Genomic DNA, 27,735 nt, shown 5'->3' with positions numbered 1-27,735 from the left:
GTGATGAATGCTGATTGGAGCCTCCCCCCTTTAGTTTTCACCTAGGAGACTATATACAGTAGCTGCCACTGAGTGTTTGGCTCTCCACAGTTTAGCTCTGGACTCTCCACATCTGTCCCTCTGTGCGTTTCCTGGAAAATAAAATTTTGGGATACTTTTTCCTAATGTTAATTTAATCAGCTACATAAAAACAGAAGAGTACCTTTATGTGAATACTAAGCACTGCACAACTTATTCAAGCAAATAGAAACTGTTACTCTGAACGTACTAATGGAATAAAAAGCACGATGTAAATGTTCTTTACTCTGTTCTGTTTGGATAAAGGTCACTGTTGGCTGTATACACAGGTACATGTCCTATATTATGAATATGAAATATGATATGGCACACTCATCCTCACCTGGTTCTTTCCCAAGCAAGGCACCAGTAGCATTATTCATAGTATAATGTGTTTAAGTTTAGACAAAAAGAGCAAATAACAGTTGGTTTAGAAGACGTTTACTTTCCCACCGTCCCACTTTCATTATAAGGTACACAAAAGACTTCCTGTGTGACTTTTATATGGTTCACTGATCAGCTTTAGCAACATAAATTCCACAATAAAAGAAAGATTTTCAGGTTTCAAACATTACCAATGAATAAGCAACAAGTAGGCAAAGCATTTGAAGCCAATGGTGCTAGAAATAACTGCGAGCTCCTTAAAAAAGAGGCTAGGAACACTGCGCACTGTATTTTCACACCATAAATCTCATAGAGTCGCCAGCCTTTTCAATTCAAGATGCTAATCCTGTTTCACAGATCTGTAAATGTACACACATTCACATGCACACACTGTTGGACTCACCCACTGAGGACCACAATGAAGTCCATGACGTTCCACCCATTCCTGAGGTAAGAGCCTTTATGAAACACAAAGCCCAGGGCGATGATTTTTATGCCTGCCTCAAAACAGAACATCCCTATGAAGTAGGGCTCTGTCTTCTCCTGTGAGTACAAAGCAAGAGAGAAATTATTAGTTCACACGGAGCTGACAAAGAGCCGCTGCAAATGAAAGTGTCGTGCGTGCGTTTTCAAACAGTCTAGTCTTATATTTTGATTTGAGAGATTATGAGTTGTGACTGTGTTTGTGGATCATGTGCAGCTCACCAGTCTTTTGGACATGGGTGTTTTGTCCTCTCCGGGAAGGTGCTGCTCCAAAGCCAACACGATACAGTTGGCGATGATGGTGGCGAGGATCATGTACTCAAATGGAGTGGAAGGCTAAAGTTAAGGAGCAACTGGCTCAGATAATGTCAACAGTTTGTTTTTCATTATGCAGCATAAAGTTGTGAGATGAAATTGCATATGTAGTCCCGTCGTGATGCTCCAAAAACAGAAAGATGGATGGATTAATAATAAAAAAAACCTATTGACTGGGAGTTTGGCAGTGGATGCATAGGTTACGTCTACAGTGGCTATATTTTAGTATCCTTTTTCTGGATTTATGCTAATTTAAAGACTAATACTATCGATTCTATGCTTTTCTTACTGTCAGCAATTGCCAGTACTGTGCAAGCATCTTGAGCAACCCCTCATTTCCTTACATGTTGCTTTGAAAATGAGAAATAGGTGCAATGATTTTTTAAAACACATTTAAACACACACTGAAATACAGTCTGTGAGCTCAAAACAGAGTTTGTGCCATTGTAACAACCTTAATATCCAATGTTTGGCATGACCACCTTCATTCTTCGACACAGCCTGAACAAGACTTCTTGTGATGTCCTTAATTAGTCTCGAGGAATAGTTCTCCAGGTTCCACGAAGGACGTTCAGAGCTCGTCTTTGGATCTTGGCTGCCTTTTTGTTCTGTTCTCTTTTTAGATGATCAATGCTTCATGATGGCTTCTTGAATGCCACTCCTGCACTGAGACCATTTCTGCTTAAATTTCAGCAAACGGCCCATGAATCAGCTGAAGGGCCAAATGCATCTCTCAGTTCCTGTGTCAGGTCTTTTTTTATTTCTTAAGAACATGACTTCCAGATCCTGTTCATGTTGTTTTAGGCCTATCACTTCTGCCTTTGTCCTCCAAATGTCCAGTTTCTTAAAGGACACACCATGGTGAGATGTGCCAAGTATTTGATGAAAAATGATTTTGTTGGTACAGAAAATATTTTTTGCCCATCAACCTGTGTTACCTTTGGTATTTTTCATAGATTCAACTAAAGAAATGGGAACAAGCTGTGTTTTTGTTATAAGCTGCTATTAACAAAGTGCCTGAAGATACATTTAAAAATTGTTTCTTTGTTAAATTGCCTATTTTGTGTAAATACAACACAGATTTATCCCTTCAGTTAGGTACAGTTTTTATGCTTGAATGATTTGAAGGTCCGTTTTTCAACAAACAAAACAAAAACATTTCACTGAAAATGGTCAGGTATAAGGAATGGACTGAAAAAGTACAGATGTACAAAAAAAAGTTTAGAGAACTGTTTGAACCACTTTTAAAAATTACAAGAAAGCCTTTGGAAGCAAAATATAAAGAAATGAGTGTAGCTCAAGTACAGTACTGGATACTTTCCTTTAGAATACTTGTCTGTTATCTTAAAGCTTTCTAAATGCATCACCATTACTCCACAGAAATAAAGCGTGTTGCTCTTGTGCAGTGCAGCAGCAGGTTGATGCATGTCAAGTTCTTTGGCAGGAATTTGCTGCATAAGGATCCGACTACACAGACAAGACTTTTCAGTATGAACGATTCATTGTTGGTTTTGTTCATTTCATAATATTTGCTGACAAAAATTCTTAATTATTTAAGTATTTTAATTAAGTGACACCTGAATTTCCCAGCAAACACAAATGGATGCAGTTAAGTTGATTACAGGGAATCGAACCCAACAGCAGGGGCACTGACAGGGTAACACGTGCTGGAAGCCCTTTAGCTTTGCTATCTGAGGTCAGCCTCAGCCGACAGGGATACACAGACATGCAGACACACAAACAAAATGCCAGAGTAGCAGAAGGCTTATCAGGTAAGACCTGGGTTGTGATCTTATAAACAGGGTCGCTCTTACTTCGAGCTTCGCTGCCTGTACTGTGAGACCTATATTGGTTGTTGGTTCAACTCCAGCCCCTCTTTGGTTGAACTAAGCCGGCAATGTGCTTTTTATCTAAAGCTCTGCGTGGGCATTCCCCTCTATCCTAGTTATGTGCAGCAGAGGGAGGAAGAAAGGAAGGAAGGGAGCTTAAATCTGCAGAGAGGAGAGGGAGAGTTGAAGAAAGGAGGAGGCAGAGACAACAGGGAAGAATCCAACAGGAGAAAGTGACAATTTAAATGAAGGGGGACGAGTGGTGGAGGAGAAGATGATGGTTATATAAAGAGTTAGAAGCTTCCAAAACAGGTTGATGAGGAGGAGTGAATGAGGCTAAATAAGAAACTGGACAGATCGATGTTGTGCTGGCAGCTGTAGCTAGCAGCGTTACTCTGGGACATGCGAGTGATGAGAAGTTAAATAAACAGAGCAAATGCAATCTTACTCCCACTAGCCTGCAGGGGGGCCAGCTTAAACCTAGGCGGAACCACAGATTGACCCAGAAGATTTTGGATAAACAAATCCATAAATGAGCTGGAAAACACGGCCCAAAAGAACATCTCAAGCTCTAGTCTGTATTTGTATTTTAAGTGTATCTTTTGATTCACTTCCCTGCAATAACTAGCATCACCTTAGGCTCTCTGAAAGCTCTGAGCAGCAGCCAGCCGCCACACCCCACATTCCCTGAAACACTCGCAGCAAACTGGAGGAGGGGTGAGACAGGATGAAGAGAGAGACTGAGGGGGAGAGAGAGGGGGAGAAAATGAAGATAGAAAGAGAAAGAAGAGAGGTATCCACGGCAACAGGCTCCTCTTGCAGACAAGAGTCAATGCTATGAGACGGTTACTGGGCAGCTCAACTATCTGTGAGGCGGTATCACTGCAAACACACAAATAAATGAAAGTCTTCACAAAACTTCTTTTGTCCTGATTTTACGTCAGCGTGATCTTTGTTTTCTGTCCTGTGATTTTACTAGTGTGTGATGAAACAATGTTGGCCAGTGTATGGCCTATTGTAAGTACTATAAACTTTAATTTTATTATAAATATCTAATAAAGGATGCCTCCTGGGACCTCCTGTTGAAGGTTTTCTGGATGTGTACAACTGGAAGGAGACCCAGCTGCAGACCTGGATGCTGCAATAGGCCTAAGCTGCTGGAGTTTTCTTCTTCAATCACCTTTTTTCATATTGAAATATGGAAAGCACCTCCAACGAAAAGGACAAATGGAAGAAGTGGCCTTGTTAGATATTAATAATTAGATATTATTAATCTCTGGTTCTCACAGCGTATCCTTGTCCCGATTTCCTCCCCTCACCCTCTACTGGTCATGGCAAGATGGCCGCCCCTCCCTGGTTCTACCTGATGTTTCTTCCTGTTAAAAGGGAGTTTTTCCTTCCCACTGTTGCCCAAGAACTTGGTCCTTGGGAGTCATATGATTGTTGGGGTTTTCTCTGTTTTCTCTATATTATCGTAGGGTCTTTACCTTACAATGTAAAGCGATTTGAGGCAACCGCTGTTGTGATTTGGTGCTATAGAAGTAAAATATAACTGAATTAAACCTTGAACACAGTGGAGAGATGATATATCTCAACTGGTCTATGAATGCTTTGGGATCCCACAGGAGGTACTCGAAAGTGTTTCTAAGGAGGACACTACCCTGCTTAGCCTGCTACCACCCAACTTCAGATATGTGGACAACAGTGAATGAATTGAATATTATGTCAAACCAGGTAATTTTAAATATAATAGGCTCTGGGCTTGAAAAAAATTTGGTATTGCATGACCATGAGTTTACATCAACAGGGTCATCGATGTGTGAGTGAAGGCTGCTCTTTGAAAATGTAAATGTTTTAGTTTTATAGGTATTTTAACATTTCATACCTATATGTGAAACATTTACTATAGAAGGTCATTTCACCACAACTCTCAAGGAGACGGACGGATGATAGTAAACTCTTATTAGTGTTATATTGCACAGCCATGGTTTCTCTCTCGTCTTGTTTCTACTTGTGAATAATTCTGAAAACCTTAATACTGGTTCAAATGTTGCATATATGGGGCTGCATCACATCAGACTGCCCATATTGACCCCAATCCACCATGGAAGCCACCTCCTATGAATGGAAGAAGGTTGCCTTGTCTGATAAATGACGTATAATTTTACCTCAAGTGTGAGGAAGTGCTGGCACGAGGATGCAATATAGGAAGAAGGCTAAGCTAGCAATGTTCTGCTTGGAAACCTTGGTTCCATGTGGGATTGATTTGCATTCTCCAAGGAATAGTGAAAAGCTGAATCTCTGGTTCACTTGTAGGGACAAATTTAACAGAAGTCCTTAACCAAACCCATTTCCCCCTCCTTGGTGCTTCTCTGGGTGTCAGCTGATGTGTGACGTCGATCATGATTCGTCTACCAGCTTTAGCGCAAGATATCTTGTGAGCAATCCCAAGTCACAGTGACACTGGCACTGTGCCTCGACTCCTCAAACATGCGTGTAAAAATAGAAATGGAGACAGAGTGTGGTGCCCTGTGCAACTGAGAATACGTTCATGCCCAGATTGGATCCAAGCCGCTGTGATTATCATTACATGGAGGTGAAAATCAAAACGAATCACAGGTATCTGAGATTATTAGAACTCTGTAAATTATTTGTGGCATATGTGTATAGGTCCGTGTGTTTGTGGCAGAGGCCAGTATTAAATGCGTAAACACATAAGAAAGTTACTGGTGTGATCTCCATTTGGAGCTCTCTTTAAGCCTGAGAAATAATCCTTATGGAGAACTTAATTTATATTTATTAAACTTGAATTATTGTCATAAGGATGGATGTAATGGCATCATAGTCAAATCTCTGTTCAATTTCACATTGCCTCTATACTTCGATGGCTTGCAGAGTTCGCCAGTCAATCTTGAGAATAAATGCAGACATAATTCATTCAGTTATGTTTATATGCAGTAGCTTAGCCCTCAAACTGTGAACTCGCAGCTACAGCCCTTCCTTATATACACTATACCACTCTCTTAGGCTATAAAGGTGCACATTTACTATAAATTACGATAAAGCACATTGTAGCAGGATGAGACATATGTCATATTTGCTTTGTATACTGGTTATGTGAACAGCTGGAGACTTTCACTTTAGAAATCTTCTCTCATTCACTAAAAAAGTTTGAATATGAAAAAAATCTGACTTTTGAATTGGACAAAAAAATAGACTAACCGCGCAGCATGGAGGTGTAAGTAAAGGTTATTAGGATGCAGTTAGATCAGTTCATCATAAGCTGACTCCCCCTTGGTTAAATTAGCGATTGTATTTTAAATCTTAGTTAGATTTCATAGCGAAAACTACAGAATGTCTCTAATAAGGCAGGATATATGCACCGTTTTATACTTAGAAGCTCAAAGTGTGCTAACCAGCTCTCACATGATTATTTCTGTGTGCATCACTGATGAAACAAACCATTAAAACCATCAATCAATTATTTAGAAGTGTACCTTCTCAATGGGAAACTTCCCACTGTGGGGTATCCCAGTGGGGATCAGACAGGAGAAGCAGCTGCAAGTCCTCACCAGGCCTGCCACGCTAAACTCTGGACCCGGGCAAATTCATTATAACTGCCTTATCAGACCAGGCCTCCATCGGCTTCTATCAACTGCACAAGCACATTGAACCACACCTTCCAAAAAGAGACTGTACTCCATATAAGAAATCACGGACGCAAATAACCATTAAAACACAATCTGATGTGCTCTAATAAGCCCACACACCATTCTCGCTCCATCCTTACACACCCAGCCACGGAAGCTTCTGGATAATTCCTTAATTGATCATCTGCTGTTAATTGAGCACTCAGAAGAAAAAAAAGAAGCTCTTACGGTGAGGTGACAGCAGCAAGTTTTGCTCCAACCACGAGGCTGACCTTTACCTGATGTACTGCAGAGACTGTGCATATATGTGTGTGCATTTGTTCACGTCTATCTCTGAGAGGACCAGTACAAGTTGTAAACCACTGCACCAAGTACATTTGTGAGGTGCTTTGCTTGGTCTATTTAAAGTTTGCAACTTTTGGAATAACAACAAAAATGATTTCTGGAAAAGATGCAGGTTTCCTGCCAATTGCATAGAGATGACTAACTCCCAGGAAGTCAGTGTTCTTGGCTAACAAGTAGTTAAGTACATGATAATGTAAAACCATGATTTGAGTGGATTAGAAAAGAGACATATAACACATTAATTGTTGACCTTTTGAGGTGCTGATACTTGTCCTTGTACAGGACGAGGCAGTTCTCCAACTCCTTTTCTGTCTAATAGGCTACTCCACTGGTTGACGACCATTTTCTGGCAAATGCCCAGAAACAATGTTTTCATCATTAATTATTATTATAAGTATGAAAGTATCTGATCCAAATTTTAGTTTAGTCAGCAAGAAAATCTCAGCAAATTCTATTATTTGTTGCCAGGTTACCCCACAGTTTGAGAACCAACGGCCTATTAGGCTACTCTTTAATACAAGAGCAGTCTAATCTCAAGTCTTTGGAAGAAAGGAAATAAGCATCAATATCTCGCAAAATGTAAAACCTTTCCTTTGAAACCACTTTGTTCATACATTTCACTGCACTTTCTGCATTATCTGTGCTTTCTTGCTGTGCCTGAACCTTCATACTCAGAACAGTGATCATAACAGGCACATACGATGTTGACCAGAACACAGCATCAGTCAGCTCAGCATCACTCTCTTCAAAACAATATTAGTAAACAGTGTAATATAGTATGAGTCAGTGACTAATGACTGGTTGTAATGCACATGACACAACAATCAGACATCATTACATATAATTCCTGTTAATGTCTGTTAATCGGATACAGTAGAGCTCATTATATGTAACTAGACACTCCCTCCACCGCGACACATTAACCTGGAGGTGATTCTGGATCATTGCTTTTTTCTTTTTGGTCACTACAGCACACGCTTTATTTTTATTTAAAGACAATTCATTCCTTGCTGCAGAACATAAAATGTGTCTCATCGGTGCAGTTATAGTATCAATATTGGTAATAACCCAGCCCCTGCAGGTTCGGAAGCTGTAATATAATAAACGCACACGCTATAATGCTTTTCCTCCCCGAGTGTTGATTGAAATCTCCTTCTATATTTAATCAACTCAATAAAGAGGCAAACCCAGAGAAAACAACAATAGACACAATAGAAGCGGACTCATTCTATTTGCTGGGTTTTTTTAAATCAGCAGTAGGCCAGTTAGTCAGTCAGGAAGCTGTTGAATGGAGCAGAACAATAGTCAGTAAAGAGGCCACACCTGGCCAGGACACCTGGTGAGCTGTGCTGCAGCAGCAGCAGAAGCACAAACATGTCACCAATGGACCGTTTTTGTGTGTGTGTGTGTGTGTGTGTGTGTGTGTGTGTGTGTGTGTGTGTGTGTGTGTGTGTGTTGTTGCCAGCAGCAACAAGCTGATAACAGTGTTTCTTTCAGAAACAGAGAGGCGTAATAATCAGGTCCTGGGTATCATTTTGCTGTAAAAAGTGACCAAAAACACCAAATGAGTTATGGAAGCACCTCTGAATTGATTTTCTGTGGGTTAACTGAACAGTCAGCTTGAGTTTGAGTTGAGGCAGTGGATATGATGGAAAAAGCAGGCCGTCACGGCTTATTGTTGACAGAGAAGATTTACAGACATGAACTTTCATGTTCCTCTAATCCACTTTCCATTGACACCCACTAACACCCTCTAGAAGCTGCTTTAGCCATAATCTTTGTCAATCCCATCGAGAACTTCAGTCATTTTGTATTTTTGTTATATAGAATAGCAAAATTAAGCCTACGAGTCTGAAAAAAGTCTGATTCTAACTTGTTGTTTTGTATCCTGCTCTTTGCCTCTTTTTTCCTTACTGCACCCTAAGAACCAGGTGAGCCTGTTTATGCGGTGAAGACTTAATTTCTTACATATTGTCCCGTGTGTGCTGTCCATGGTGCTGACATTTACGGTTGAGTCTCTGTTGCACTGAGAAACTGAGGGCAACATACTGAAGCACTTCTGCCCTCTGTGAAATTGGGCACAACTTGTGGAAATATGAGGAGAAAGTATTGAGACTGTAGAACCACAAATAAACTTAATTTGTTTTAACCAATTGGATAACAGTTTACTCACCGCTGTACTTTATTTACACGAGTCTGTGCAGATAGTGGATGAGTGTGCTTTCACCGTGAAGCTGAAAAGGATATGGCCACTCAGTGATTTTCTTGGCGTACTTCCTGACCACGTTGTCCTCGCCGAAGATGAAGAGCGACCTGTTGACGGTGAAGCAGTTCTCCCTGACCGGAATAGGGTTGTACAAGGCCATGGTGCGGGCACGCTGCGCTTTGGTCTGCTTGAAGGCTGGAGATATACCACCTGTAGACACGGCAGCGCCATCGCGGTTCCGGATGCGCTCTGACCCTCCATCCCCTGAACTCAACAAGCCCGGGACGTCGTCTCCGAAACGGGCCATTCTGTTAAAAGCAAACCACACGGGAGGTGGGATGAGAAAGGGGAGAAAATGAGGTTATACTCTCCTAGAAAGCAGGGCGCGGTACCGCGCTCGGCGTGACAGCGGCGGGGTGGCGAGATCCTGATCAGTTTTAGACCATCGTCAGGGTTTTTTGTAACAACACCGCGACCGGTGCTTTTAAAGTTAGAAAAGAAAAATCACAGAATCGCTCCAGTAAGCAGCCCAGACAAAACCCCCAAGTCAATTTCCCCAAATAAGTCGCTTTGCGCAAAAACACACAAGTCCCAAAAAGTAATTCAACTCGTCTTCATTTAACAATCCGCGACACCGAGAAAACTGATTCATTTTGCTCCGTTTTACATCCAAGCACTAAAATCTGAAAGAAAAGCTGCAACAGGTCACGTCTTCAGCCATCCTCAGTCCCCTGCGCGAAAAGCAGAAGAGCAGGTTGATCCATGGATTTTTAAATAAACTAGCAACAGTCCACTGACTAATTCAGAGCACATCTCCTGTCTCCTCTTCTCTGCTGACCACCTACCAGCAGAGCGACCAAGAGCGTGCGTTAAGAGCACGAAGGGAAAAGAACTTTGACATTTTTCATGCCAACAAAATAAGCTGACTGTCTCTGAGACGGGAAAGAAAAACCCGCCTCGTCTGCAGCAGGATAGTAGGTAAAGGAAGCGTCTCCTCTTTCCCCCGCAGTGTGAGAGCAGGAGGAGTGAACTGTGTCTCCTAATGCGACAGGATCAACACTAATAACCTCTGTCCAACCTATGCAGCTCGCGAGGTGTGAATATAGTTAACAAATCGGGTGCTGACAGGAAAGAAAGACAGATAAAACACGAGTCACGGGTGGAATAAATAATGTCAGCATATAATGGAAACAGTTATTCGGCGGCATTGCCTCAGTCTCCAAGAGATTATGTCTAACCACACATCAAGCATTAGGTAAACGCCTGTAAACGACCTATTCCAAAGGTAAATATTTGAAATAGCCATAAGTCATAACACACACGGATTAAAGGTTTCAGTAAAAATGTGCGCAACAGCCTTTTAAAAACACTAATGTTCACTGGATCACTTATATAGGTCGGCTGGTCAGCTTCTATCTGAACAGAGGCCACGCTGTCATATTTGTGTGTGTGTCTGTGTGACGATGATGACACGTTTTCAGAATGAAGGAATAAAATCTTTATATAGTCGCAGAAACCTTAATGTGGAACAAGGAATAATGAGAGTCAGGTTACAAAGTTAATCCTTGTTAAAAACAAACAAACAGATAAATAAATAATGAGCAACTGCACTGGATGACATTTCCATCATCATAAAAAAGCTGGACACTTCTACTTTGCAAATCCCGCATGTATCAGTCTCACACACATCAGCGGGCTTTAAATAGGCTGCTCATTATCACACTAAATGTTAATTAATTTACAGCTGAAAATAGCCCCTAACCACTGCCTTAGACTACAGTATGCACTGGATTTAGGAAATTACTGAAAAATATATATTTGTTAACTGCTTTTTACAGCTTTAAAATAGGCACAGACAGGCAAGAATGTCAAAGTACCAAGAAGAGGATTGACATATTAGTGATTTGTAACCAAAGGGACAAATGTTCAAATAAACACAGCCTCGTCTTTGACGGGTTGGTAATGAGACTCTACACAGTCCCTGCCCAAAAATATATGAACTCATATGTATAACTTCAGCCTTAAAAGGTGTTATCTAATGGCACAATTGAGGGAGTTAATGCAAAAATAAAATCCACCGGCTTTCATCAGATAATTTTTCTAACTGACAGAGAGAGAGAGTAAACGGATGATGATGGAAACAGAAGACAAAGAAAAGAGGAACCACAGGGGAGAGTTAACCACGACACCGGCACTGATGGGGCTTTTGTAATGGTGCTATGACGAAGGCAGTGATCAATGGTGTGTGGCTTCCAACTCATTAGTGCTCCAACACATTATAGGCGTTAAAAATAGAATGCACAAGAGGCAAAAATATCTGACATTTAAGCTGAAAAGACGCCTCGGATTTCCCCATAACAGTCCGTTGGAGTGATGAGCCAAAACTATTCGGGGAGGAAAAGAAATTAAAAAACAGCTACGCTCCATTTTTTTTATTTCTCTCTAACAACTAATTGTCTGATAAAAATGCTACTTCTGCCACTTCCTCTGTGCACCGCTAAGCGAGTGATACCATTACATTGTTTCTGCCGGAGTGTGCAGCAGCAGCAGTCACAGATTTCTTAGCTGAGAGGTGAGGGGTGAATTATGGTAATTAGGTGTTAGCGGCAGGGATGATTAGAGGGAAGGGTGACGGCTCCTTCCTGGAAAAGACAGCAAGCAAAAGGTTACAGTTTCTTTGTTTAACATGTTGCTTTCAGTTCAGTTTCTCTCTAATGAAAAAAACTTTTAGCTGTAAACTTACTTTGTTGACTCAAGTCAGATGAAACAGTCCCTTCAGCTCTGATGAGGGCATGATGCAAAACTACAAGAACTACAGCGAGGTCTGGGTGGGTTCATTTTCTGTTTTTTGGTCGGTGGTGCATGGTGCTGACCTAGGAACAGTAAATCTTCTTCTCTGGACAAAAAACGAACGAGGGTCTTGATTGATTTCATTGATTTTGAGCTGCTGGAGAGCATTCTGACTGGATTTCAAAAAATCCATCTAGCTGGTGTTTATCTTTTCTGTTCAGAAGGAAATGTTAGTAATCATTTGTAACTGAATTTCTAATCAGCTATCAAGTTGGCAGTTGGGGTTGCTGTAAATCAAAAGGTATATAATCGGACCTTTGGTGGTTCGATGCCCGGATGCTCCAGTCCCCATGCCAAAGTATCCTTAGGCAAGATACTGAACCCCAAGTAATCTCTGATGCATCCCCTGGTGTGTGAATGTTAATTAATGTGTGTGAATGTTAAGTAGAAAGCACTTAGGCATAGGGGAAAAAGTGCTTGTATGCATGGGTGTGAGGGGTGAATGTGGTACACAGCACTTTGAGTGCTCAAGTAAAGTAGAAAGCACTATATAAGAACCAGTCCACTTCCCATTTGCAGTCATGAATGTACATTTTATGTAATAAAGGCTGTTTTAATAGTTCTTCGAGTACACAGTTGTCAATTTACATAAATTAACTGTTGGATCATCCAAGTTTTTCCAGACTGTGGGTAAACAGTCCTAGGAGGGATTTTCTGATCATTATTATTTTGATATTGGAGAAGTTAAAAGAGAAATAAACATCATATTGGAGGACGTGGTAATTACATCTATCAGTAAAAGGTTCAGGAATAAAAAATAAAACATTGATAATAAAATGTCATCACTTCTAAATATTATTTGAAATGCAACTTAATATAAAGTGTGTGTGGCAAAGCTCTGATCAGATGTGCCGGCTCAAAACGAACTCGGTGTCAATGTGTCCAAGCGTACAAAGATTTTCAAATGTTTTCATGATTTTCATTAAATTTCTTTTGCAGCTACGAATGAGTCTCCTAAAAGCTACTTTTGGCCTCTCCCTTATTCACAAGGCGTCGCCACAGCAGGCAGCGCCGCATGTTTGACTTGGCAGATTTTTTACGCCGGACGCCCTTCCTGACGCAACCCCAAAGGGATTTGTGTCTCCTCCCGGGATCAAAGCGGGGCTGTTTCACTCATTGGGCAAATGTGTAAACCACTACACAGTCTTAAAGTCGATTTTGGCTTCCCAAATAATTACATAAATCAGTTAATGATCTTTCTTACAGGGATGCCAGAGGCTCATTTAGAAGTTTATGGGAGATAATCTTCTAAATATCTGTAAAACTAATAATCTGTAAAAGCCAAATTTCCTGCTTCCTGTATTAACAAAAGCAGATTCAAACCTGCCCCCCTACACTTTACCATGATAACAGTATTACTGAAAGGAAATATTCTAGACAACAGGCACCTACTTTGGCATTCTAGACATGTTGTTAATGTTGGAAAGTCTATAGGAGTGTAGCTTGCAGAAAATCTACATCAGGAACATGGACATGGCAGCAGGTTGACAGTCTCTGCTCCTGTAATGGGACTTGGTGCCACAGAATGAGATGTGAACAAAGATTTTGGTTCAAAAATAGAAGTGTGAACGGAGATACCTGGCAGGCATCTATCTGAAACCTGAACATTACTGTTTCTCTTCTCCTATCAGTTTTGAAACTTACTCACCGAGCACACGTATGAACAAACATGTATGCATGCACGTACGTTCATTCGACACTTTTAGTCCGTCATTGCTCAGCAACGTATTCCCACAAAGCTCCCATGTGTTGAATTCAGGTTGCTTAACCCACTTTCTGTCATGAACGTGAACTAATTTCATGATACAGTGCTCCATTTAAGCCAGACAGTATCCATCCGTACAAACGCAGAAATAAACTGAATCTAAAAAAGGAAAAATTCCCCAAGGATTAACTTTCTACCTTACAACTTTTCCTCAACAAATAATGACAAAGATTGTGGTTTTGATAGACTGATTTTTTAAAACTCAGTCCCACGGTGACTTGGAGCAGAGAAGTAAGAAGATGAGACATTTATGAGGCAGTACTGTCTGTGCTCTGCAAAAATATCTGTCATGTCATGGTGTGCCACCTCAGCAAGGACATCAAGCTCACACGCGCTCTTCAAAACAGAATTATGAGACAGAAATTAATATAGCATAACGTGTAACAACAAAAAAGGTCTCCAGTGCAGCACAAAGAAGACTTTGGGGCATAAAATGTTCCCGATTCTCAACTCAAAGTTAAAACTTTAACACTAAATAGAACATAGTAGCCACTTTATTAGATACATCTGTTCAACTGGTCATTAACACAAATGTCCAATCAGCCAATCACATGGCAGCAACTCAGTGCATTTAGACATGTGGACACGTTTCAGACGACCCGCTGAAGATCAAATTGAATGAGAAGAAGATCTCACTGAGGAAGAAAGGTGAAAAAGAAAAGTGACCTTGAATGTGGCACAGTTGTTGTTGGTTGGGCGAAATATTCAAAACCATCTCCAGGGTTTACAGATCTGAAAGTAAAGATCCAGTTCTCTGGGTGTCTTGTTGATGTTGGAGGTCAGAGGAGAAGGCAACAGTAACCACTCCAAGATATGCAGAAGAGCATCTCTGCACGCACATCAAGCCTTAAAGCAGATGGGCTACAGCAGCAGAAGGACACACCCAGTCAGACTCTGTTCAACTGAGAACAGAAAAATGGCAGCTGGTCTGATGAGTCTCGATTTCTGCTGCAACATCCAGATGGTAGGGTCAGAATTTAGCCCGGACAACATGACAGCACGGCTGGACCACCAACAGTCAGCTACGTTCACTCGAGCATGTCTACAGAACATCATCGAGGACTCTTCTCATGCTGGCCACCATCTTTTCAATCTGCTGCCGTCTGGAAGGTGCTACAGATCAATAAGGGCCCATCCCTGCACACTACAGAAAGCTTCCATCCAAACGCCATTAAAACAATTAACTATATCTCATAATTGTATCTCTATTCTACTCTAATGCTGTGAGCAATGCTTTCTTAGCATACTTTGAGCCTCTTAGTACCAACCGAGGGTAATTAAAAAGGCACGGTCTATCTGTGTGTTGACGCTGAGCATTTATGACCGCAGCATATCGATCTTTGATGACACACCACATCACAAAGCTCAGATCATCTAAAACTGGTTTCTTGAATAGTTACCAGATTTCAATCCATTAGAACACCCCCGTGGGATGTTGTGGAACAAGAGATTTGCATCACGGATGTGCAGCTCACAAATCTGAATTGTCAATATGGACCAAAATCCCTGAGGAATGTCTCCAGCACCTTGTTGAAGAATTAAGACTCTCTACCAACACGGTGTAAATAAAAAGTTGCTGCTGAATGCAGGATAGTAGAGTACAATCATAGAGAAAACATGTTTAAATAGAGGTTTACTTAACAAAGCTTTGAGATGCTCCATAGAATAAAAAAAAATCCATAAAGACATTTTAAAACAAAAAACAAACAAACATATAAACAACAACAGATCAGAAAAGAAATAAACAGGCTAAGGTGGGCTAATCGATTCATAAAAGCCTTGCAACAGAAGAATGTTTTAAAATACATTTAATAGACAGTCAATAAGAGGCTGATTTTAACAGGCAAACCTCCAAAGTTTAGGAGTCTAATGTGAAAGGCCTGGTCCCATTTGTTTACTAGGAGTCAGCAGAGGTGCATCCTTCGTAAATTAGACTCCTATAAATGAGTTGTATGCACTAGGTTATTATTTAGGTGTCTATTTTTTCATCTTTAGTTACACTTTATTGCAAAACACAGCCCAGTATGTGAACTCTACTGAGGGAAAAAAGAAACGAAGAATTAATCACTGCCTAAATGAGAAGTATTTTAATTGGAGCGGTGTAAGTGCTGGAAGCTAATGCAGTAGATAACACACATTATTTACTGTGTGTGTGTGCGTGTGTGTGTGTGTGTGTGTGACAGAGAGAGACAGAAACGTAATATAAGGAATCTGAGTGTGAGTCAGAGTTGTCATCACAGTTTCATCAGTGTGGAGAGCGCAGCTGATGACAGCCAGGGGAGGAGCTTTAATTGTGCAGGTATTACAGAGCAGACCAAAACACACCCAGGCAATCCCATCATAACACGTCACCAGAGTTTCATAATTGTTTTTCTTGTCTCCTCCATTACTCCACTCCATTATCACACTGCTGGAAGTAGACACTTCCCTTTATAAACCTCAGAACCTTCAGTCCACAGCATACAGCTAAGTATTTTCAACGGCTATGATTGAACATAACAGCCTTGGGTCTTTGAAGAGATAAAGTTTGCTAGGAAGGTTTCGCCGCTCTAGGCGAACCCCTGTATGATGATGTCACATGCAGCATCATACATCCTGGGATGCAAACAAAAGTGGCCTTATTCATATCGGCTGGGCCAAATTTGAGAAACGTTTCGATACCACAATAGCACAGCTGTTCTTCCTGCAGTCACACATTAAGGCATCAGCGCCATGACACCTCACACATCATCAGCTCGTTTCAGTGCTTTAAATCTTTATAGTAGTCCTGCTGTTTGTTACAGAGCATGAAAATGTCACCGGGGCGTGCCAGCAACACACACACATGCACACGCACGCACACACACACACACACACTACAAAAGATATATCGCTGTAGCTGCTTGCAGTTTGCTTGAAAATGAAATTTGCAAACTGCCTAACATTATGTGAACTTTTAAATGGATCTGTTCCAGCTTTTGCTGTAATTAATAATTCAAACTATACACAGAAATACCTTCTGCTGAGCCTTTTTGGGCTATGCAAACCTGCAGTCATGTCACTGGGCTTAAGGTAGTCCTGCAAAAACCAAGCACACCCTATGATTCTTGTAGAATGACTTTTGAAGGATCAACAAAGTAATTATTTACGATACGACTTTATCGCTTAGATTGTTGTGGAGGAATTTTGGCTATTAGTTTATGTATTTAACGTCCTGCCACCGGCTTAGAGGGAGTGTAGATCTAGACTTTGCCCAAGCGTTATCTGTTGCACAAATGTCTGCAAATTCTAGAATACGTTTGTATTCAGAGGAGTTTATGGTCAACTCAGTGCATGTAAAGTGTCCCAGTCCTGTGAGTCCTGTCATCACCCCTCCACCACGTGCTTGACAGGTGGTATGAAGTGTTTGGTTGCTGCACATTATGGCCAAACCTCTTTTGTGGTGTTTTTCAAGAACAAATTCACAAAGCTAAGCCATGCTGTCATGTTCTTTATAGAGAGAAGATGTTTTCAACTTCTTAAGTCTTTTTCTAATCGTACTGTCATGAATTTTGACATTTATCATGTTCATTGAGGGCTGAGTCTGACACGGAGCTCTTTTTTATTTCTTTGAGTATTGAACAGTCTGACCTTGGGGAGAGATGCTGGGACCTCCTGTGAAGATTGCATCAACATACACCTGAATGCTCCAGACCAGCAAACTGCAAAATCCTCAGCTTTTATAGAGGTGCTCACACCTGAAGGTGCTGCAGGAACTCCAACTTATTTTAACAGTTGGGTGCACAGAACATGGAGAAGGAGCTGCGCCAAAAAAAAGCAACAATCTGTCGCTGTTTGATCAAACAACGGTCGTTTTCTGCATTGTGGTCACAGAATAATGGATTGTATTTATATAGCGCTTTTGTAGGCACCCAAAGCACTTTACAATTCCACTTTCATTCACTCTCACATTCACACACTGGTGCAGGCACAGCTGCCCTGGGACAGAAGCGAGGCTGCCATATCGCGCCATCACCAGTAGGCGGTAGGGTAAAGTGTCTTGCCCAAGGACACGACGACCAGGGCAGAGAGAGCAAGGGGATTGAACCGGCAACCTTCCAGTTACAGATGAGCTTCCCAACCCCCTGAACCACGGTCGCGCAAGTAAAACTTGGGCGCCTGAAGTAAAACTTGGACGCCTCCACACAATGGACAGCAGTCTCCTTGTAAAAATACCATATATATTCAACATTAGCTGAGTGAGGCAGCACAACATCACATTTAATTTCAAATTAATGACCACAGAGCCACGAATCCCTGTTTACTCTTTGTTTGGCGCTCTAACACAGTCAGATATTGTCTTCATTTACTTGGAGCTACTGCTCTCTCCCTCTCAGCGTATGTCTCCAAAGAATACCGGCTGATTAAAATTTTCCCCTTTTCCCCACCACAGCCTCCTCTTGTACCGGTGTAAACTTGTTTCTGCACTTTAGAGTAAGAAAACAAACAGAACCAATAATTATAAACCTTTGCATTCCCTTCTTCTAATCACACGAGCCCAAGCAAAACTCGAACAAACTGGGGGTGCACGCAAGATTTAAGTAAATTAGATGCAACATATTCTGATTAAACTAAGGCAAAAAATAGTGAAGTGAGGACGTCTGCAGTATCAGCAGTGCAAGCAGTGAGTGGATGCGTTTCATCTGTGCTGTGGAAGAGACAAGCATGGACCAGCGTTTATAGCCTGAAGTCTCAGGTGAGCCGAGTTACACGATGAATCTCCCCTCCAAGAGGATCAACGTTGATACAGTAGAAAACCTACAAAGTACTTTACATTATGTACACAGCAGTGTGTTTGCCTGTGGCGACAAAATGCACCAATAAATGATATTAAATATGCGAAAACACTGAGAAAGCTGAGGTTTATTGTGTTATCACCAGCTGCTTAAACTGTTTCTCTGTGTCATCGTTGCAACATGCAGTCCTGGACACGATGGACCATCACGTATACGAGACCATAACAAAATGATAACTTAACTGTAGAAAACACAAAACATTCACACAGTCTAACAAGCTAATTGATATAAATATGACTGTACAGCCAAGTATGATTTCTGAGAGTTTTCACAGTTTCACATGCAGCACAGCAGCTGTGTGGGGTTAATGATATTATATTTCTGAGTACAAGACTTTAATGCTAAAAGTGTCAAAAGTGTTCTCGGTCAGCAGCTTAAATATCAAACACTCAAATCTCCAAAAACCACACGTGAAGTTTCCCAAGAATAACAGCTGTGCTGGGTCAGCGTGTTATCGCCCAGAGCCCAGAAAAGCTCGGGTCAAACACAGACGGACCAACAGACGACAAAGCCCAACCTATTGATGTGTTGAGATGAAGGGACCAGGGGTCTGGACTATATTTAGCTTCATTGAGATGGTAATGGCTGAAACATGAGAGGACTTGTGTGTGTAGCTTGGCTGTGTGTTAATCACGAGCAGTAGAGGAACCATCATTTGAACGTCTGGGCTTTACATTGGGAAAAGAGTTTGTTTTTAATGATGGAAACAGGAATAATTACAAGTGGGTTCGGAAGATCAGTAGTCATCCATCTGTAATAACACACAACGGAAACAGCAGCACTGCTGCTTTCTTTCCGGGCCTCGTTCAGCGCCCAGAGGAAAGATGATGAAACACATTTACCCCGTGGCACATTCTTCTTTCTTTCTCTCTTACCCACCTCTATCTCTGCAGCTGTCTTAACCTCTCCCCCTCTTTCTCCAGCCAAGATTTCTGCCTTCCACTGTTGTATTCCTCCACTTGTTTCCTAGCAACTGAACTGACATGCCCCCTATTCTCAGCCCAGCAAATCTGTTGTTGCGACCCTAGATTTTATGGAACAGCCCACATAAATCATCATTCCCCACGGGGAGCAGAGTTATGTTCGATGTGTCTCGGAGAACGACTGCCTAGGCGTGCTGTTAACCTGGTTTCCACATGTACTGAGAGTTTCGAGTGGTAGAAGCAACAGTTGGGAAGCATGTTTTAGGTGTTTTTAGACACTAGTTGAAAGCTGCTGTTTCCAGTAGATGTCTGCTGTCACATGCACTGAATCTCTTATGGTGATTGATTCATTCAGAAAAGCTTTATGCACATTTTAAAAAACCAAAGAAAGTTCAAATAAAAGCCCAGCGAAGCAGTGTTTGACACCAGCGCTGCCTGAATCATAAATGTAATATTCACATCATACAATATACATTTTTGAAGCCCGTCTGGGATTAATCCTTGCACATGTCAACACATTTTATAGCAAATTTGAATACAACTATGAGTAGTCTTTAGCATTTCCACTAATATGAAGCAATGTCGTACAATATTTGCTGTGATGACAAGGAAAAGGTGTAAAACTGTACAATCTACATGAATAATGTATTTTTGGAGGGCGTCATTATGCTGCAAACTGGAGAACAAATTGTCCAAGGAAAACTCAATGTCACTGTAGGTTCACCAAACTGTTTCCATCAATAAGTGAAGCCCTCAAATGAAATGCAGGTGACATTTTAGGCTCATGTCTAACATATCTAATAAAAGACAATATCAAAATCCCCATGCATATGTGTCCTAATATTACCAAGCTGCTCCATGAATACTAAAAGCTGTTGCATGTTGCGTAACTTTCCCTTTGGATAAAGTCAAAAGCTCTGCTGGAAAACAAGATAGCTGGGCAGCAACCGCCATCTAGTGGCCAACACGGGAACTACATTATTTAATAGAGCAGATAATGTTTTAAATGTTTTAAAGACCCAACCTTTAAACCAAATAGCTAGAAAATTCTGATTTTTTGGAACTGAGATGTTCATTAACTCTTGTAACAAAATCCACAATTTATTTTCTATATCATGTTGTGAATGATATATTTTTATTATACATTTATTATTTATTTTTGTATCCCATTTGATACATTGTTGTTAACAAGAAGTTTCGTTTTGTCCATAACATTTTGAAATTATGGCAAGTATTGATTATGTTGATGAGATAGAGGTTTCAGAAACTCATGTATCAAATATGATACAATATGACACACAGGGCATTATAGGGTTAAATTGAATTTCAGTCTGTTTGGATCATTTTAAAAAAAGGGGGGGGGGGGGGGGTTGCACCACACAGTAAAAATGGACAGAGAAAGTGAGCAGGACAGGGTGACATTTAGGAATAAATGTGCTGCACAGCTGTGTGGATAACCTGGTCATTATCTTTAACCAAATTTAAGGAGGTTTACTTTGCTGACGAGGCTTTTAGAGTTTAAGATTTCTATTTAAATCACCCCCGGTGCCTTGTCCAATATCTGATAAACCAAAAATGACCTTATATAATTCCTTGTGAAAGCAGAACTTTCCCCCGCATCCCCATTTTTTTGTTATTTGAATGGAGTTGCAGCCAATAGTTGGCAAGAGGGCTTTTTTAATCCAATAATATGCAATGAAAGTCTTGTCCTACCCTCCCGAGGGACATTAAAGAAAGAAATAAAGAAAAACATGCAATGATCGGCGATGTCTAAAGAGTTTATTTAATCTAAAATAAACTGATCGATTTAATTAATATTTTATTGTATTTAGTCATTATTAATTTACATGTAATTAACTAAACTATCTAAAACTGCTGTTGGTTATAAAAATGTAAATGCGATTTACTTTAATCATGCACCGTTAGCAATATGAGCTGAAAGCAAAATTATCCAAATGGATACAGAAGCCATGTTTCTTTAGAGGAGTCGCAGAACAAGAACTATAAAATGTCATTTATTCAGAACACATAGTCTGTTTGTTTTACACAACAAGGCTTTAGAGATATTTCTTGGTGTAAATAAATAAAAACCCTAAATAAAAAAAAATCCTGCTGGAATTTAGTGAAAAAGAAGCAGGTGGTGAACTAATAAAGAAAATCTATAAATAACAAGTTAGCAGTGACTGTTCAGCGCTGTGACCATTTACTTTTTAAATTAAACCGTGTGCTTATCCATATATCCACCAAACATAAAATTAGAGTGAATGAAAAGAGTGTTTATTATCAAAGCGGCAGCTCCACAGATCAATACTGTCAACAGGCAGCTGTAAATTTACCACAGAGGTGCGCAAGAGCAGGCTGGTTATCAGCAGATGGCCTGTAGGCTGGTGGAAGGTGGTGCACCACTGAGGCCTAAGTATAGGTTTTTATGCAATGTGCATGAGTGATGGAGGGAAAGAAAAGGAAAAGCTGCAGTGAAAATTAGGCCATGTGATAACTGTGTTTAAATCACTCTGATTAGACAAACTGGGGGGAGCAGCTGCAGATCTCGTAGTCTTGATTTTTTACTCCACATGAAAGTACATCCCCACATCATTACCTAATCCCTTCTTAAGTGGCAGCTGCTCTGGTCTGGAAAACATACTGTGCAGACAAGCTTGACTGAGGCTGCAGTGAATCACAAAGACCGTGGATCATGAAGGCTCTCTGGTGGGATGCACGACGCTAATTTAACACACAGGATAAATTGAAACTTTGGCTTGAGATGAAAAACATGGAACGATGATTCATCAGTTCTGTGTGTTTGTAGACTTCATCACTGCTCGTCTTCATCAGTGGTTAACTGCAGAGGGGTTTCAAGGTGTCATATTAAACCTGACAAGAGCTCCAAATGTGTGATCTCTCTTGTTTGCATTTTATCTCCATGTGAAAAATCTATTTTAATTATCGCTCCTCTCTTGTGAATGCCTACAGAATGATTCAGAAACCCCTTTAATGACAAATGTTCACTTCACAGGCAGCACACGATCCATTTGTCTCATGAATGCATGCATGAGTCTGACTGTACAGCGAGCGGTTCTCCAGTTCTCTAGAGCTCCAGTAGGGGTCACAGTCATGACGCTGAAATCACAGTTTGCACCTCAGGTGGATATTGATGATGATTCAGTTTGCTTACCCAGCATCCTTCACCCCATTTGTTAGAACTAGTCCCTCCTGGAGCAACATAAGTCATGCTGCTGCAACAACTGAGCACATCCAGTTTTGTGAGGAACTGGATGTGATAAATATCTCTCATATACACACACACACACAGGTTTGGCCTGATTCTGCTGTATACTTGCCTCAAACAAAAGCTAATGCGTGAATATTGATGCTGACCACATACTAGCCAGCCCGACACTGAATTGTAATCTCAAAACATGGGCCGAAAAGGCAATTTACAGCCAAGGCTCCTACTAAGTCTATTTGGTTTGAAAGCACCAGCGGCTGAAAGAAATCCCACAGCACTACAAAGGCGTTATTTGCTCCAATAAGCTAACAGCATTGAACTCAGAGCACATCACAATCATCTTTGATATTTAAATCTAAAGCTTTGAATGAATAGCAGGGAGTGAATTCGAGGTCTGTGACAGGGCTCACATTCATCCCCCCTCAGGGTCACTTTAATGTTCAAAGACACGTGTGACAGCTGCAGTGTCAAACACACTGGCGTTCCAATGGCGACGACACATTTTTAGTCCTCCATTTGCAAAGACTCAGAAGTAATTGGACAATTGACTGACAAGCAATTTAATGGCCGGACGAGGCCTGCTCCCTTGTTACTTCATGACAAATGAAGCAGATAAAAGAGCTGGACCTGATTCCAGGCATCTCAGTGCAAGTGAGGAAGACCAACATTAGGCTGAAAAATAAATCCATCAGAGGCATAGCAAAAAGTTTACAAGAGTTAATGCACCGGTCAAAAGGTCTGAAAGAGCACATAAGACAACTAAAGTGGATGATCACAGAATTCTTTCCTTAACCTTTTAAAACCTGAACCATAAAATAACTGCAAGAAATCTTTAATTTTGTGATACTGGAGTGTTTGTTGAACCTTTAGACAATATATATCAAATTTTAATCTGCATAGGATTTTAATTTGTATCACATTTGTTACATAAGCAATATTTTTGCATTTTAGTCATTAAAAACGTGTCATGCAATTTATATCATCGAGGGTAAAGCAAAGTCACAAAAACACATCAAATACGATACACTGGGCTTTAAAGGGTTAATCAAGAAAAAACCCTTGAAAGTATCCAATCAAGTCAAGAAAATGTTCGAGGAGGTCGGTGTGCCGCTGTCAAACCCTAACCTCGAGAGACGCCTTCATGAACGGACAGACAGAGGGTTTACGACAAGGTGCCACTTTGACAGAAAACGTCTAAAAACAGATGAAACAAAGATGAATTTGTATCGGAATGATGAGAAGAGGAAACTATGGAGACCTTGATGGAGGTAATGTTATGGCATGGAAATGTACGGCAGCCAGTGGAACGGGGCCACTGGTATTTACTGATGATTCAGCCAAATGCTGCAAAACTGATCAGACAGCGTTTCATTCTGCAAATAGATAATGAACCAAAGGATACTGCAGGAGTTTCTCGAGGCAAATGAGTGGGATTTTCTTCAACTGTCATGTCAGTCGTCTGATTTTAACCCAGAAGAGCAGCGTTTCAGTCACTGAGGACAAAAAGAAACTTAGTCTTTGGTGATGTCCATAACGTCTAGACGTCATGCAGTCATTGGCTGCCTTGCCATCTAGCTATTTAAAAAAATATTATCCTTATATTTAATTTTACGATAGCCTCTGAAAATGTGTTAAACCCCTTAAATTAAAGTGAAACACACTTAAATTCCACATTGACTGACTGATTCAAAATCCACGGTAGAGGGACAAAAACGTAAAAAAGAAAATTGCCTTTGTCCAAAAAGTTATGGATCTAATTGTAGACATAGATAAAATAGAGAAACATGAAGGATCATTATACCTTATTACAACAATAAAAACTTTGGAAAACATGAGTTAAAATCTATATTTTGCTGTTTTCTAAACGTGGAGTTCATACAGTTGTGTCTGGAATAAATTATTTAATACGATTTTTTTTGCAACCTGACAGTCAACAGGGACGCTCACTCCAACCAAACTTAATTACATGAGCGTGTTTTATTTGTCTCTGTGCAAGTTCTTACCCGTTGATAGGTTGATGGAACTGGTTGACAGGTTGCATTGCTTCCTGCACTAAAGGGTTTCAATATCACAGAGCAGTAATACAAGCCCACCAGCCGCTATGAAAAATAAATTCATTCTGGAAATAGATTTTTAAACAAGACAAAGAGACAGTAAATCCACTTAAAATGATAATCTCACATCATTTCATGTAAAGATATTAACAATTCATGGGACGCACTTTATTTTGACAGAAGCTGATAGCAGTTTATTCTGGATCAATACATCATGCATTCCTTCAATCAATGCTCAGACTCTTCTGAGTAACTCGGGGTTTAGCTTCATGCTCCTCTGGCAGATTTCTGTTTTATTTTCTGGAAAAGCAGTCGTGACAGAGAGTGCACTCACGTAACCAGTAAAATTGTGAACTGACAGTAAAACTCCAGCAGCAAAAAGCCTTAAACATCAATTTAAGATATTGCTTCTGGTAAGTTAGTTATCTGCACGCTGTAGATCATTAATTATTAAACAGATAATAAATGTTGAATTTTGAAGGTGCTGGCAAGCCATCTGTATTTGGACTCCATCATGAAGTTGTTCACTGTGCTGAATCTGAATCAACAGCACATGGGCAAGCATGCTGATGTCATGTGGCATTGGACAGGAGTACCGGCGGCCATATTTCAAAGCTCCCTCAGGACGTTTAGCTGCAGCAAAGCAGGGCATCAAACATCTATTGCAGCAACTGCAGCACTGAAAAAAAAATGGGAGCACAGAGTGCAGGCAGATTTCTGTGGCAACACCTTCATTTTGGTATTTAATCACAAAACAGGAATATTGTTTTGTTTATGCCTTTCTTTGACTTTTACCCAAACTGAAATATTTGCTAAATATAGACCCGATCAAAAGTTCAGGACCACTTAAAAAATGGCAAAAAAAAAATCATATTTTGCATGTTTGGATCTTAACAAGGTTCCCAGTAGAGCTTCAACATTAAGCAAGAAGAAATGGGAGTGAGACAAAGCATTTGTTTGAAAGTTTATTGAAAACAACAGGCTGTTTTATAGCCTATCAAACGTTTAGGACCACATGCCTTGAAAAGCAATGTGCAGAAATCTGTGCAAAAATGTGGATTTATTGTCATTTTCTGTCAGGTGGTCTGACGCTCTGATGGCAAAAAACCTTTCCTTTTTGAACGTGGTCGGCTGCATAAGCAGTCTCTCGCAGCACGCCGTCTCTGCTGAGGCGGGCGCAGTAAGACGGTCATTTGGAGTTTCTTAAAGGATCCTGAGGGTTATGGAACAAAAAAGTAAATCGGAAGATCCCCCAAAATTTCACCAGCACTGAGCTGGTGGATCCAATACGCTGTCAGTCGAGACACTGGATGATCCTCGACCCAAATTAAAGCCATTACTGGTGCCGACTGCAGCCCCATAACCATCAGACGGCATCAAAGGCCTCGTCTCTTTGAATGCCACGGAACCGACCGTCTGGACTTTGAGCGCCAAACATGGGACATTGAAAGGTGGAAGGTTTTATTCTCTGATGAGAAAAAAATGTAACTTTGATGGTCCTGATGGTTTCCAACGTTACTGGGATGACAGGCAGATCCCACCTGAGATGTTTTCTACGCTCCACAGTGGAGGGGCCGCCATAATGGTCTGGGGTGCTTTTTCCTTCAGTGGAACAATGGAGCTTCAGGAGGTGCAGGGGTGTCAAACGGCTGCTGGCTATGTCCAGATGTTGCAGAGAGCATCCCTCCTGACTGAGGGCCCTCGTCTGTGGGGTAACGATGCCCGCAGGACAAGGGACTTCTTCCAGGATAATAACATCACTCTGTCGGACCATCCTGTGTGTTCCCCTGGTCTAAATCCAACTGAGAACCTTTGGGGATGGATGGCAAGGGAAGTTTACAAAAATGGACAACAGTTCCAGACAGTAGATGCCCTTCGTGCGACTGTCTTCACCACTCGGAGAAATGTTCCCACTCACCTCATGGAAGCTCTTGCATCAAGCACACTGCAACAAATTGTTGAAGTGATCAACAATAACGGTGGAGCTGCTCATTACTGATTTCATGTTTGGAACTTTGTTTTTTGTTTTGGGGGTTATTGGGATTTTTGGAGGTGTGGTCGTAAACTTCTGATCAGCTGTAAAACAGCCTGTTTCAATTTAAGCGTTGTTTTCAATCATTTGCACGCTCATAAACTGCTTTGTCTCACTCCCATTTCTTCTTGTTGCATGTTGAAGCTCTACTTGGAACCTTGTTAAGATCCAAACATGCAAAATATGATTTTTTGCCATTTTTCAAGTGGTCTTAAACTTTGGATCGAGACTGTATTTGAGGCTTGTGGACAAATTTGGTACAAGTACCAACGGTGTCCATATTCATGGATTTTGCTTTATCAGCAGGTCAGGTCATCTACAGTACTGACTGTCACCCATTTGTATAGATATTGGTGATGCCCATCCTATCACTTCTCCCAGTATTTTGCATAAACAAGTTTAAACAGATGTTACCATGAAACTTACCCTGCTGAGGACTTCACTTAAGGAAACCCCGTATTTATCGATCAACTTTACTGAAGGTGAACAACCGCTTTTTCTTTCAGCGTTGAGCTCGTTTGTGATTGTTTTTGTTTGTTTTCTGTGTGTTGAAGATGTTTTCTATTCCTGTTTTGATTTCATTACCATTGTGGTGATATTGGGCTTTGGCTCTTGACTTATTTGAGTATCTGAGTTCTGTTTTTATTGAGCTTCGGTTTCTGTTTTGAGCTCATTATTTCCTCTTGTGCTTTTAATTCTTTCAGTGTTTCCCTCGACTCCTGTCTTAAAGGTGCCTGTTCCTCTGTCTCTGTTATTATATCTGGTGTAATGTATTCTGGGTGGGTGTGTGTGTGTGTGT

At 40.8% G+C, this 27,735-nt stretch overlaps 1 protein-coding gene across 3 annotated transcripts in view; it reads right to left on the bottom strand.

The window, feature by feature from the left end:
- cacna1ea (calcium channel, voltage-dependent, R type, alpha 1E subunit a) overlaps positions 1–27,735 on the bottom strand; it is a 108,901-nt gene that overhangs the window by 55,718 nt on the left and 25,448 nt on the right. For all 3 annotated transcript variants that reach the window (XM_084922143.1, XM_084922144.1, XM_084922145.1), the window contains exons 3-5: positions 9,312–9,577; positions 1,147–1,253; positions 845–984 (exon numbers count right to left, since the gene is read on the bottom strand). In XM_084922143.1, coding sequence (XP_084778269.1) covers positions 845–984; positions 1,147–1,253; positions 9,312–9,577 — 513 coding nt within the window. The remainder of the gene's footprint in view (positions 1–844; positions 985–1,146; positions 1,254–9,311; positions 9,578–27,735) is intronic.

The sequence above is a fragment of the Perissodus microlepis genome, chromosome 23, assembly GCF_051167445.1.
Source record: "Perissodus microlepis isolate ML-2025 ecotype Zambia chromosome 23, ASM5116744v1, whole genome shotgun sequence".
Classification (NCBI taxonomy): Eukaryota; Metazoa; Chordata; class Actinopteri; order Cichliformes; family Cichlidae; genus Perissodus; species Perissodus microlepis.
Note: the sequence above shows the minus strand (reverse complement) of the source record. Positions and strands in the feature narration are given on the sequence as shown.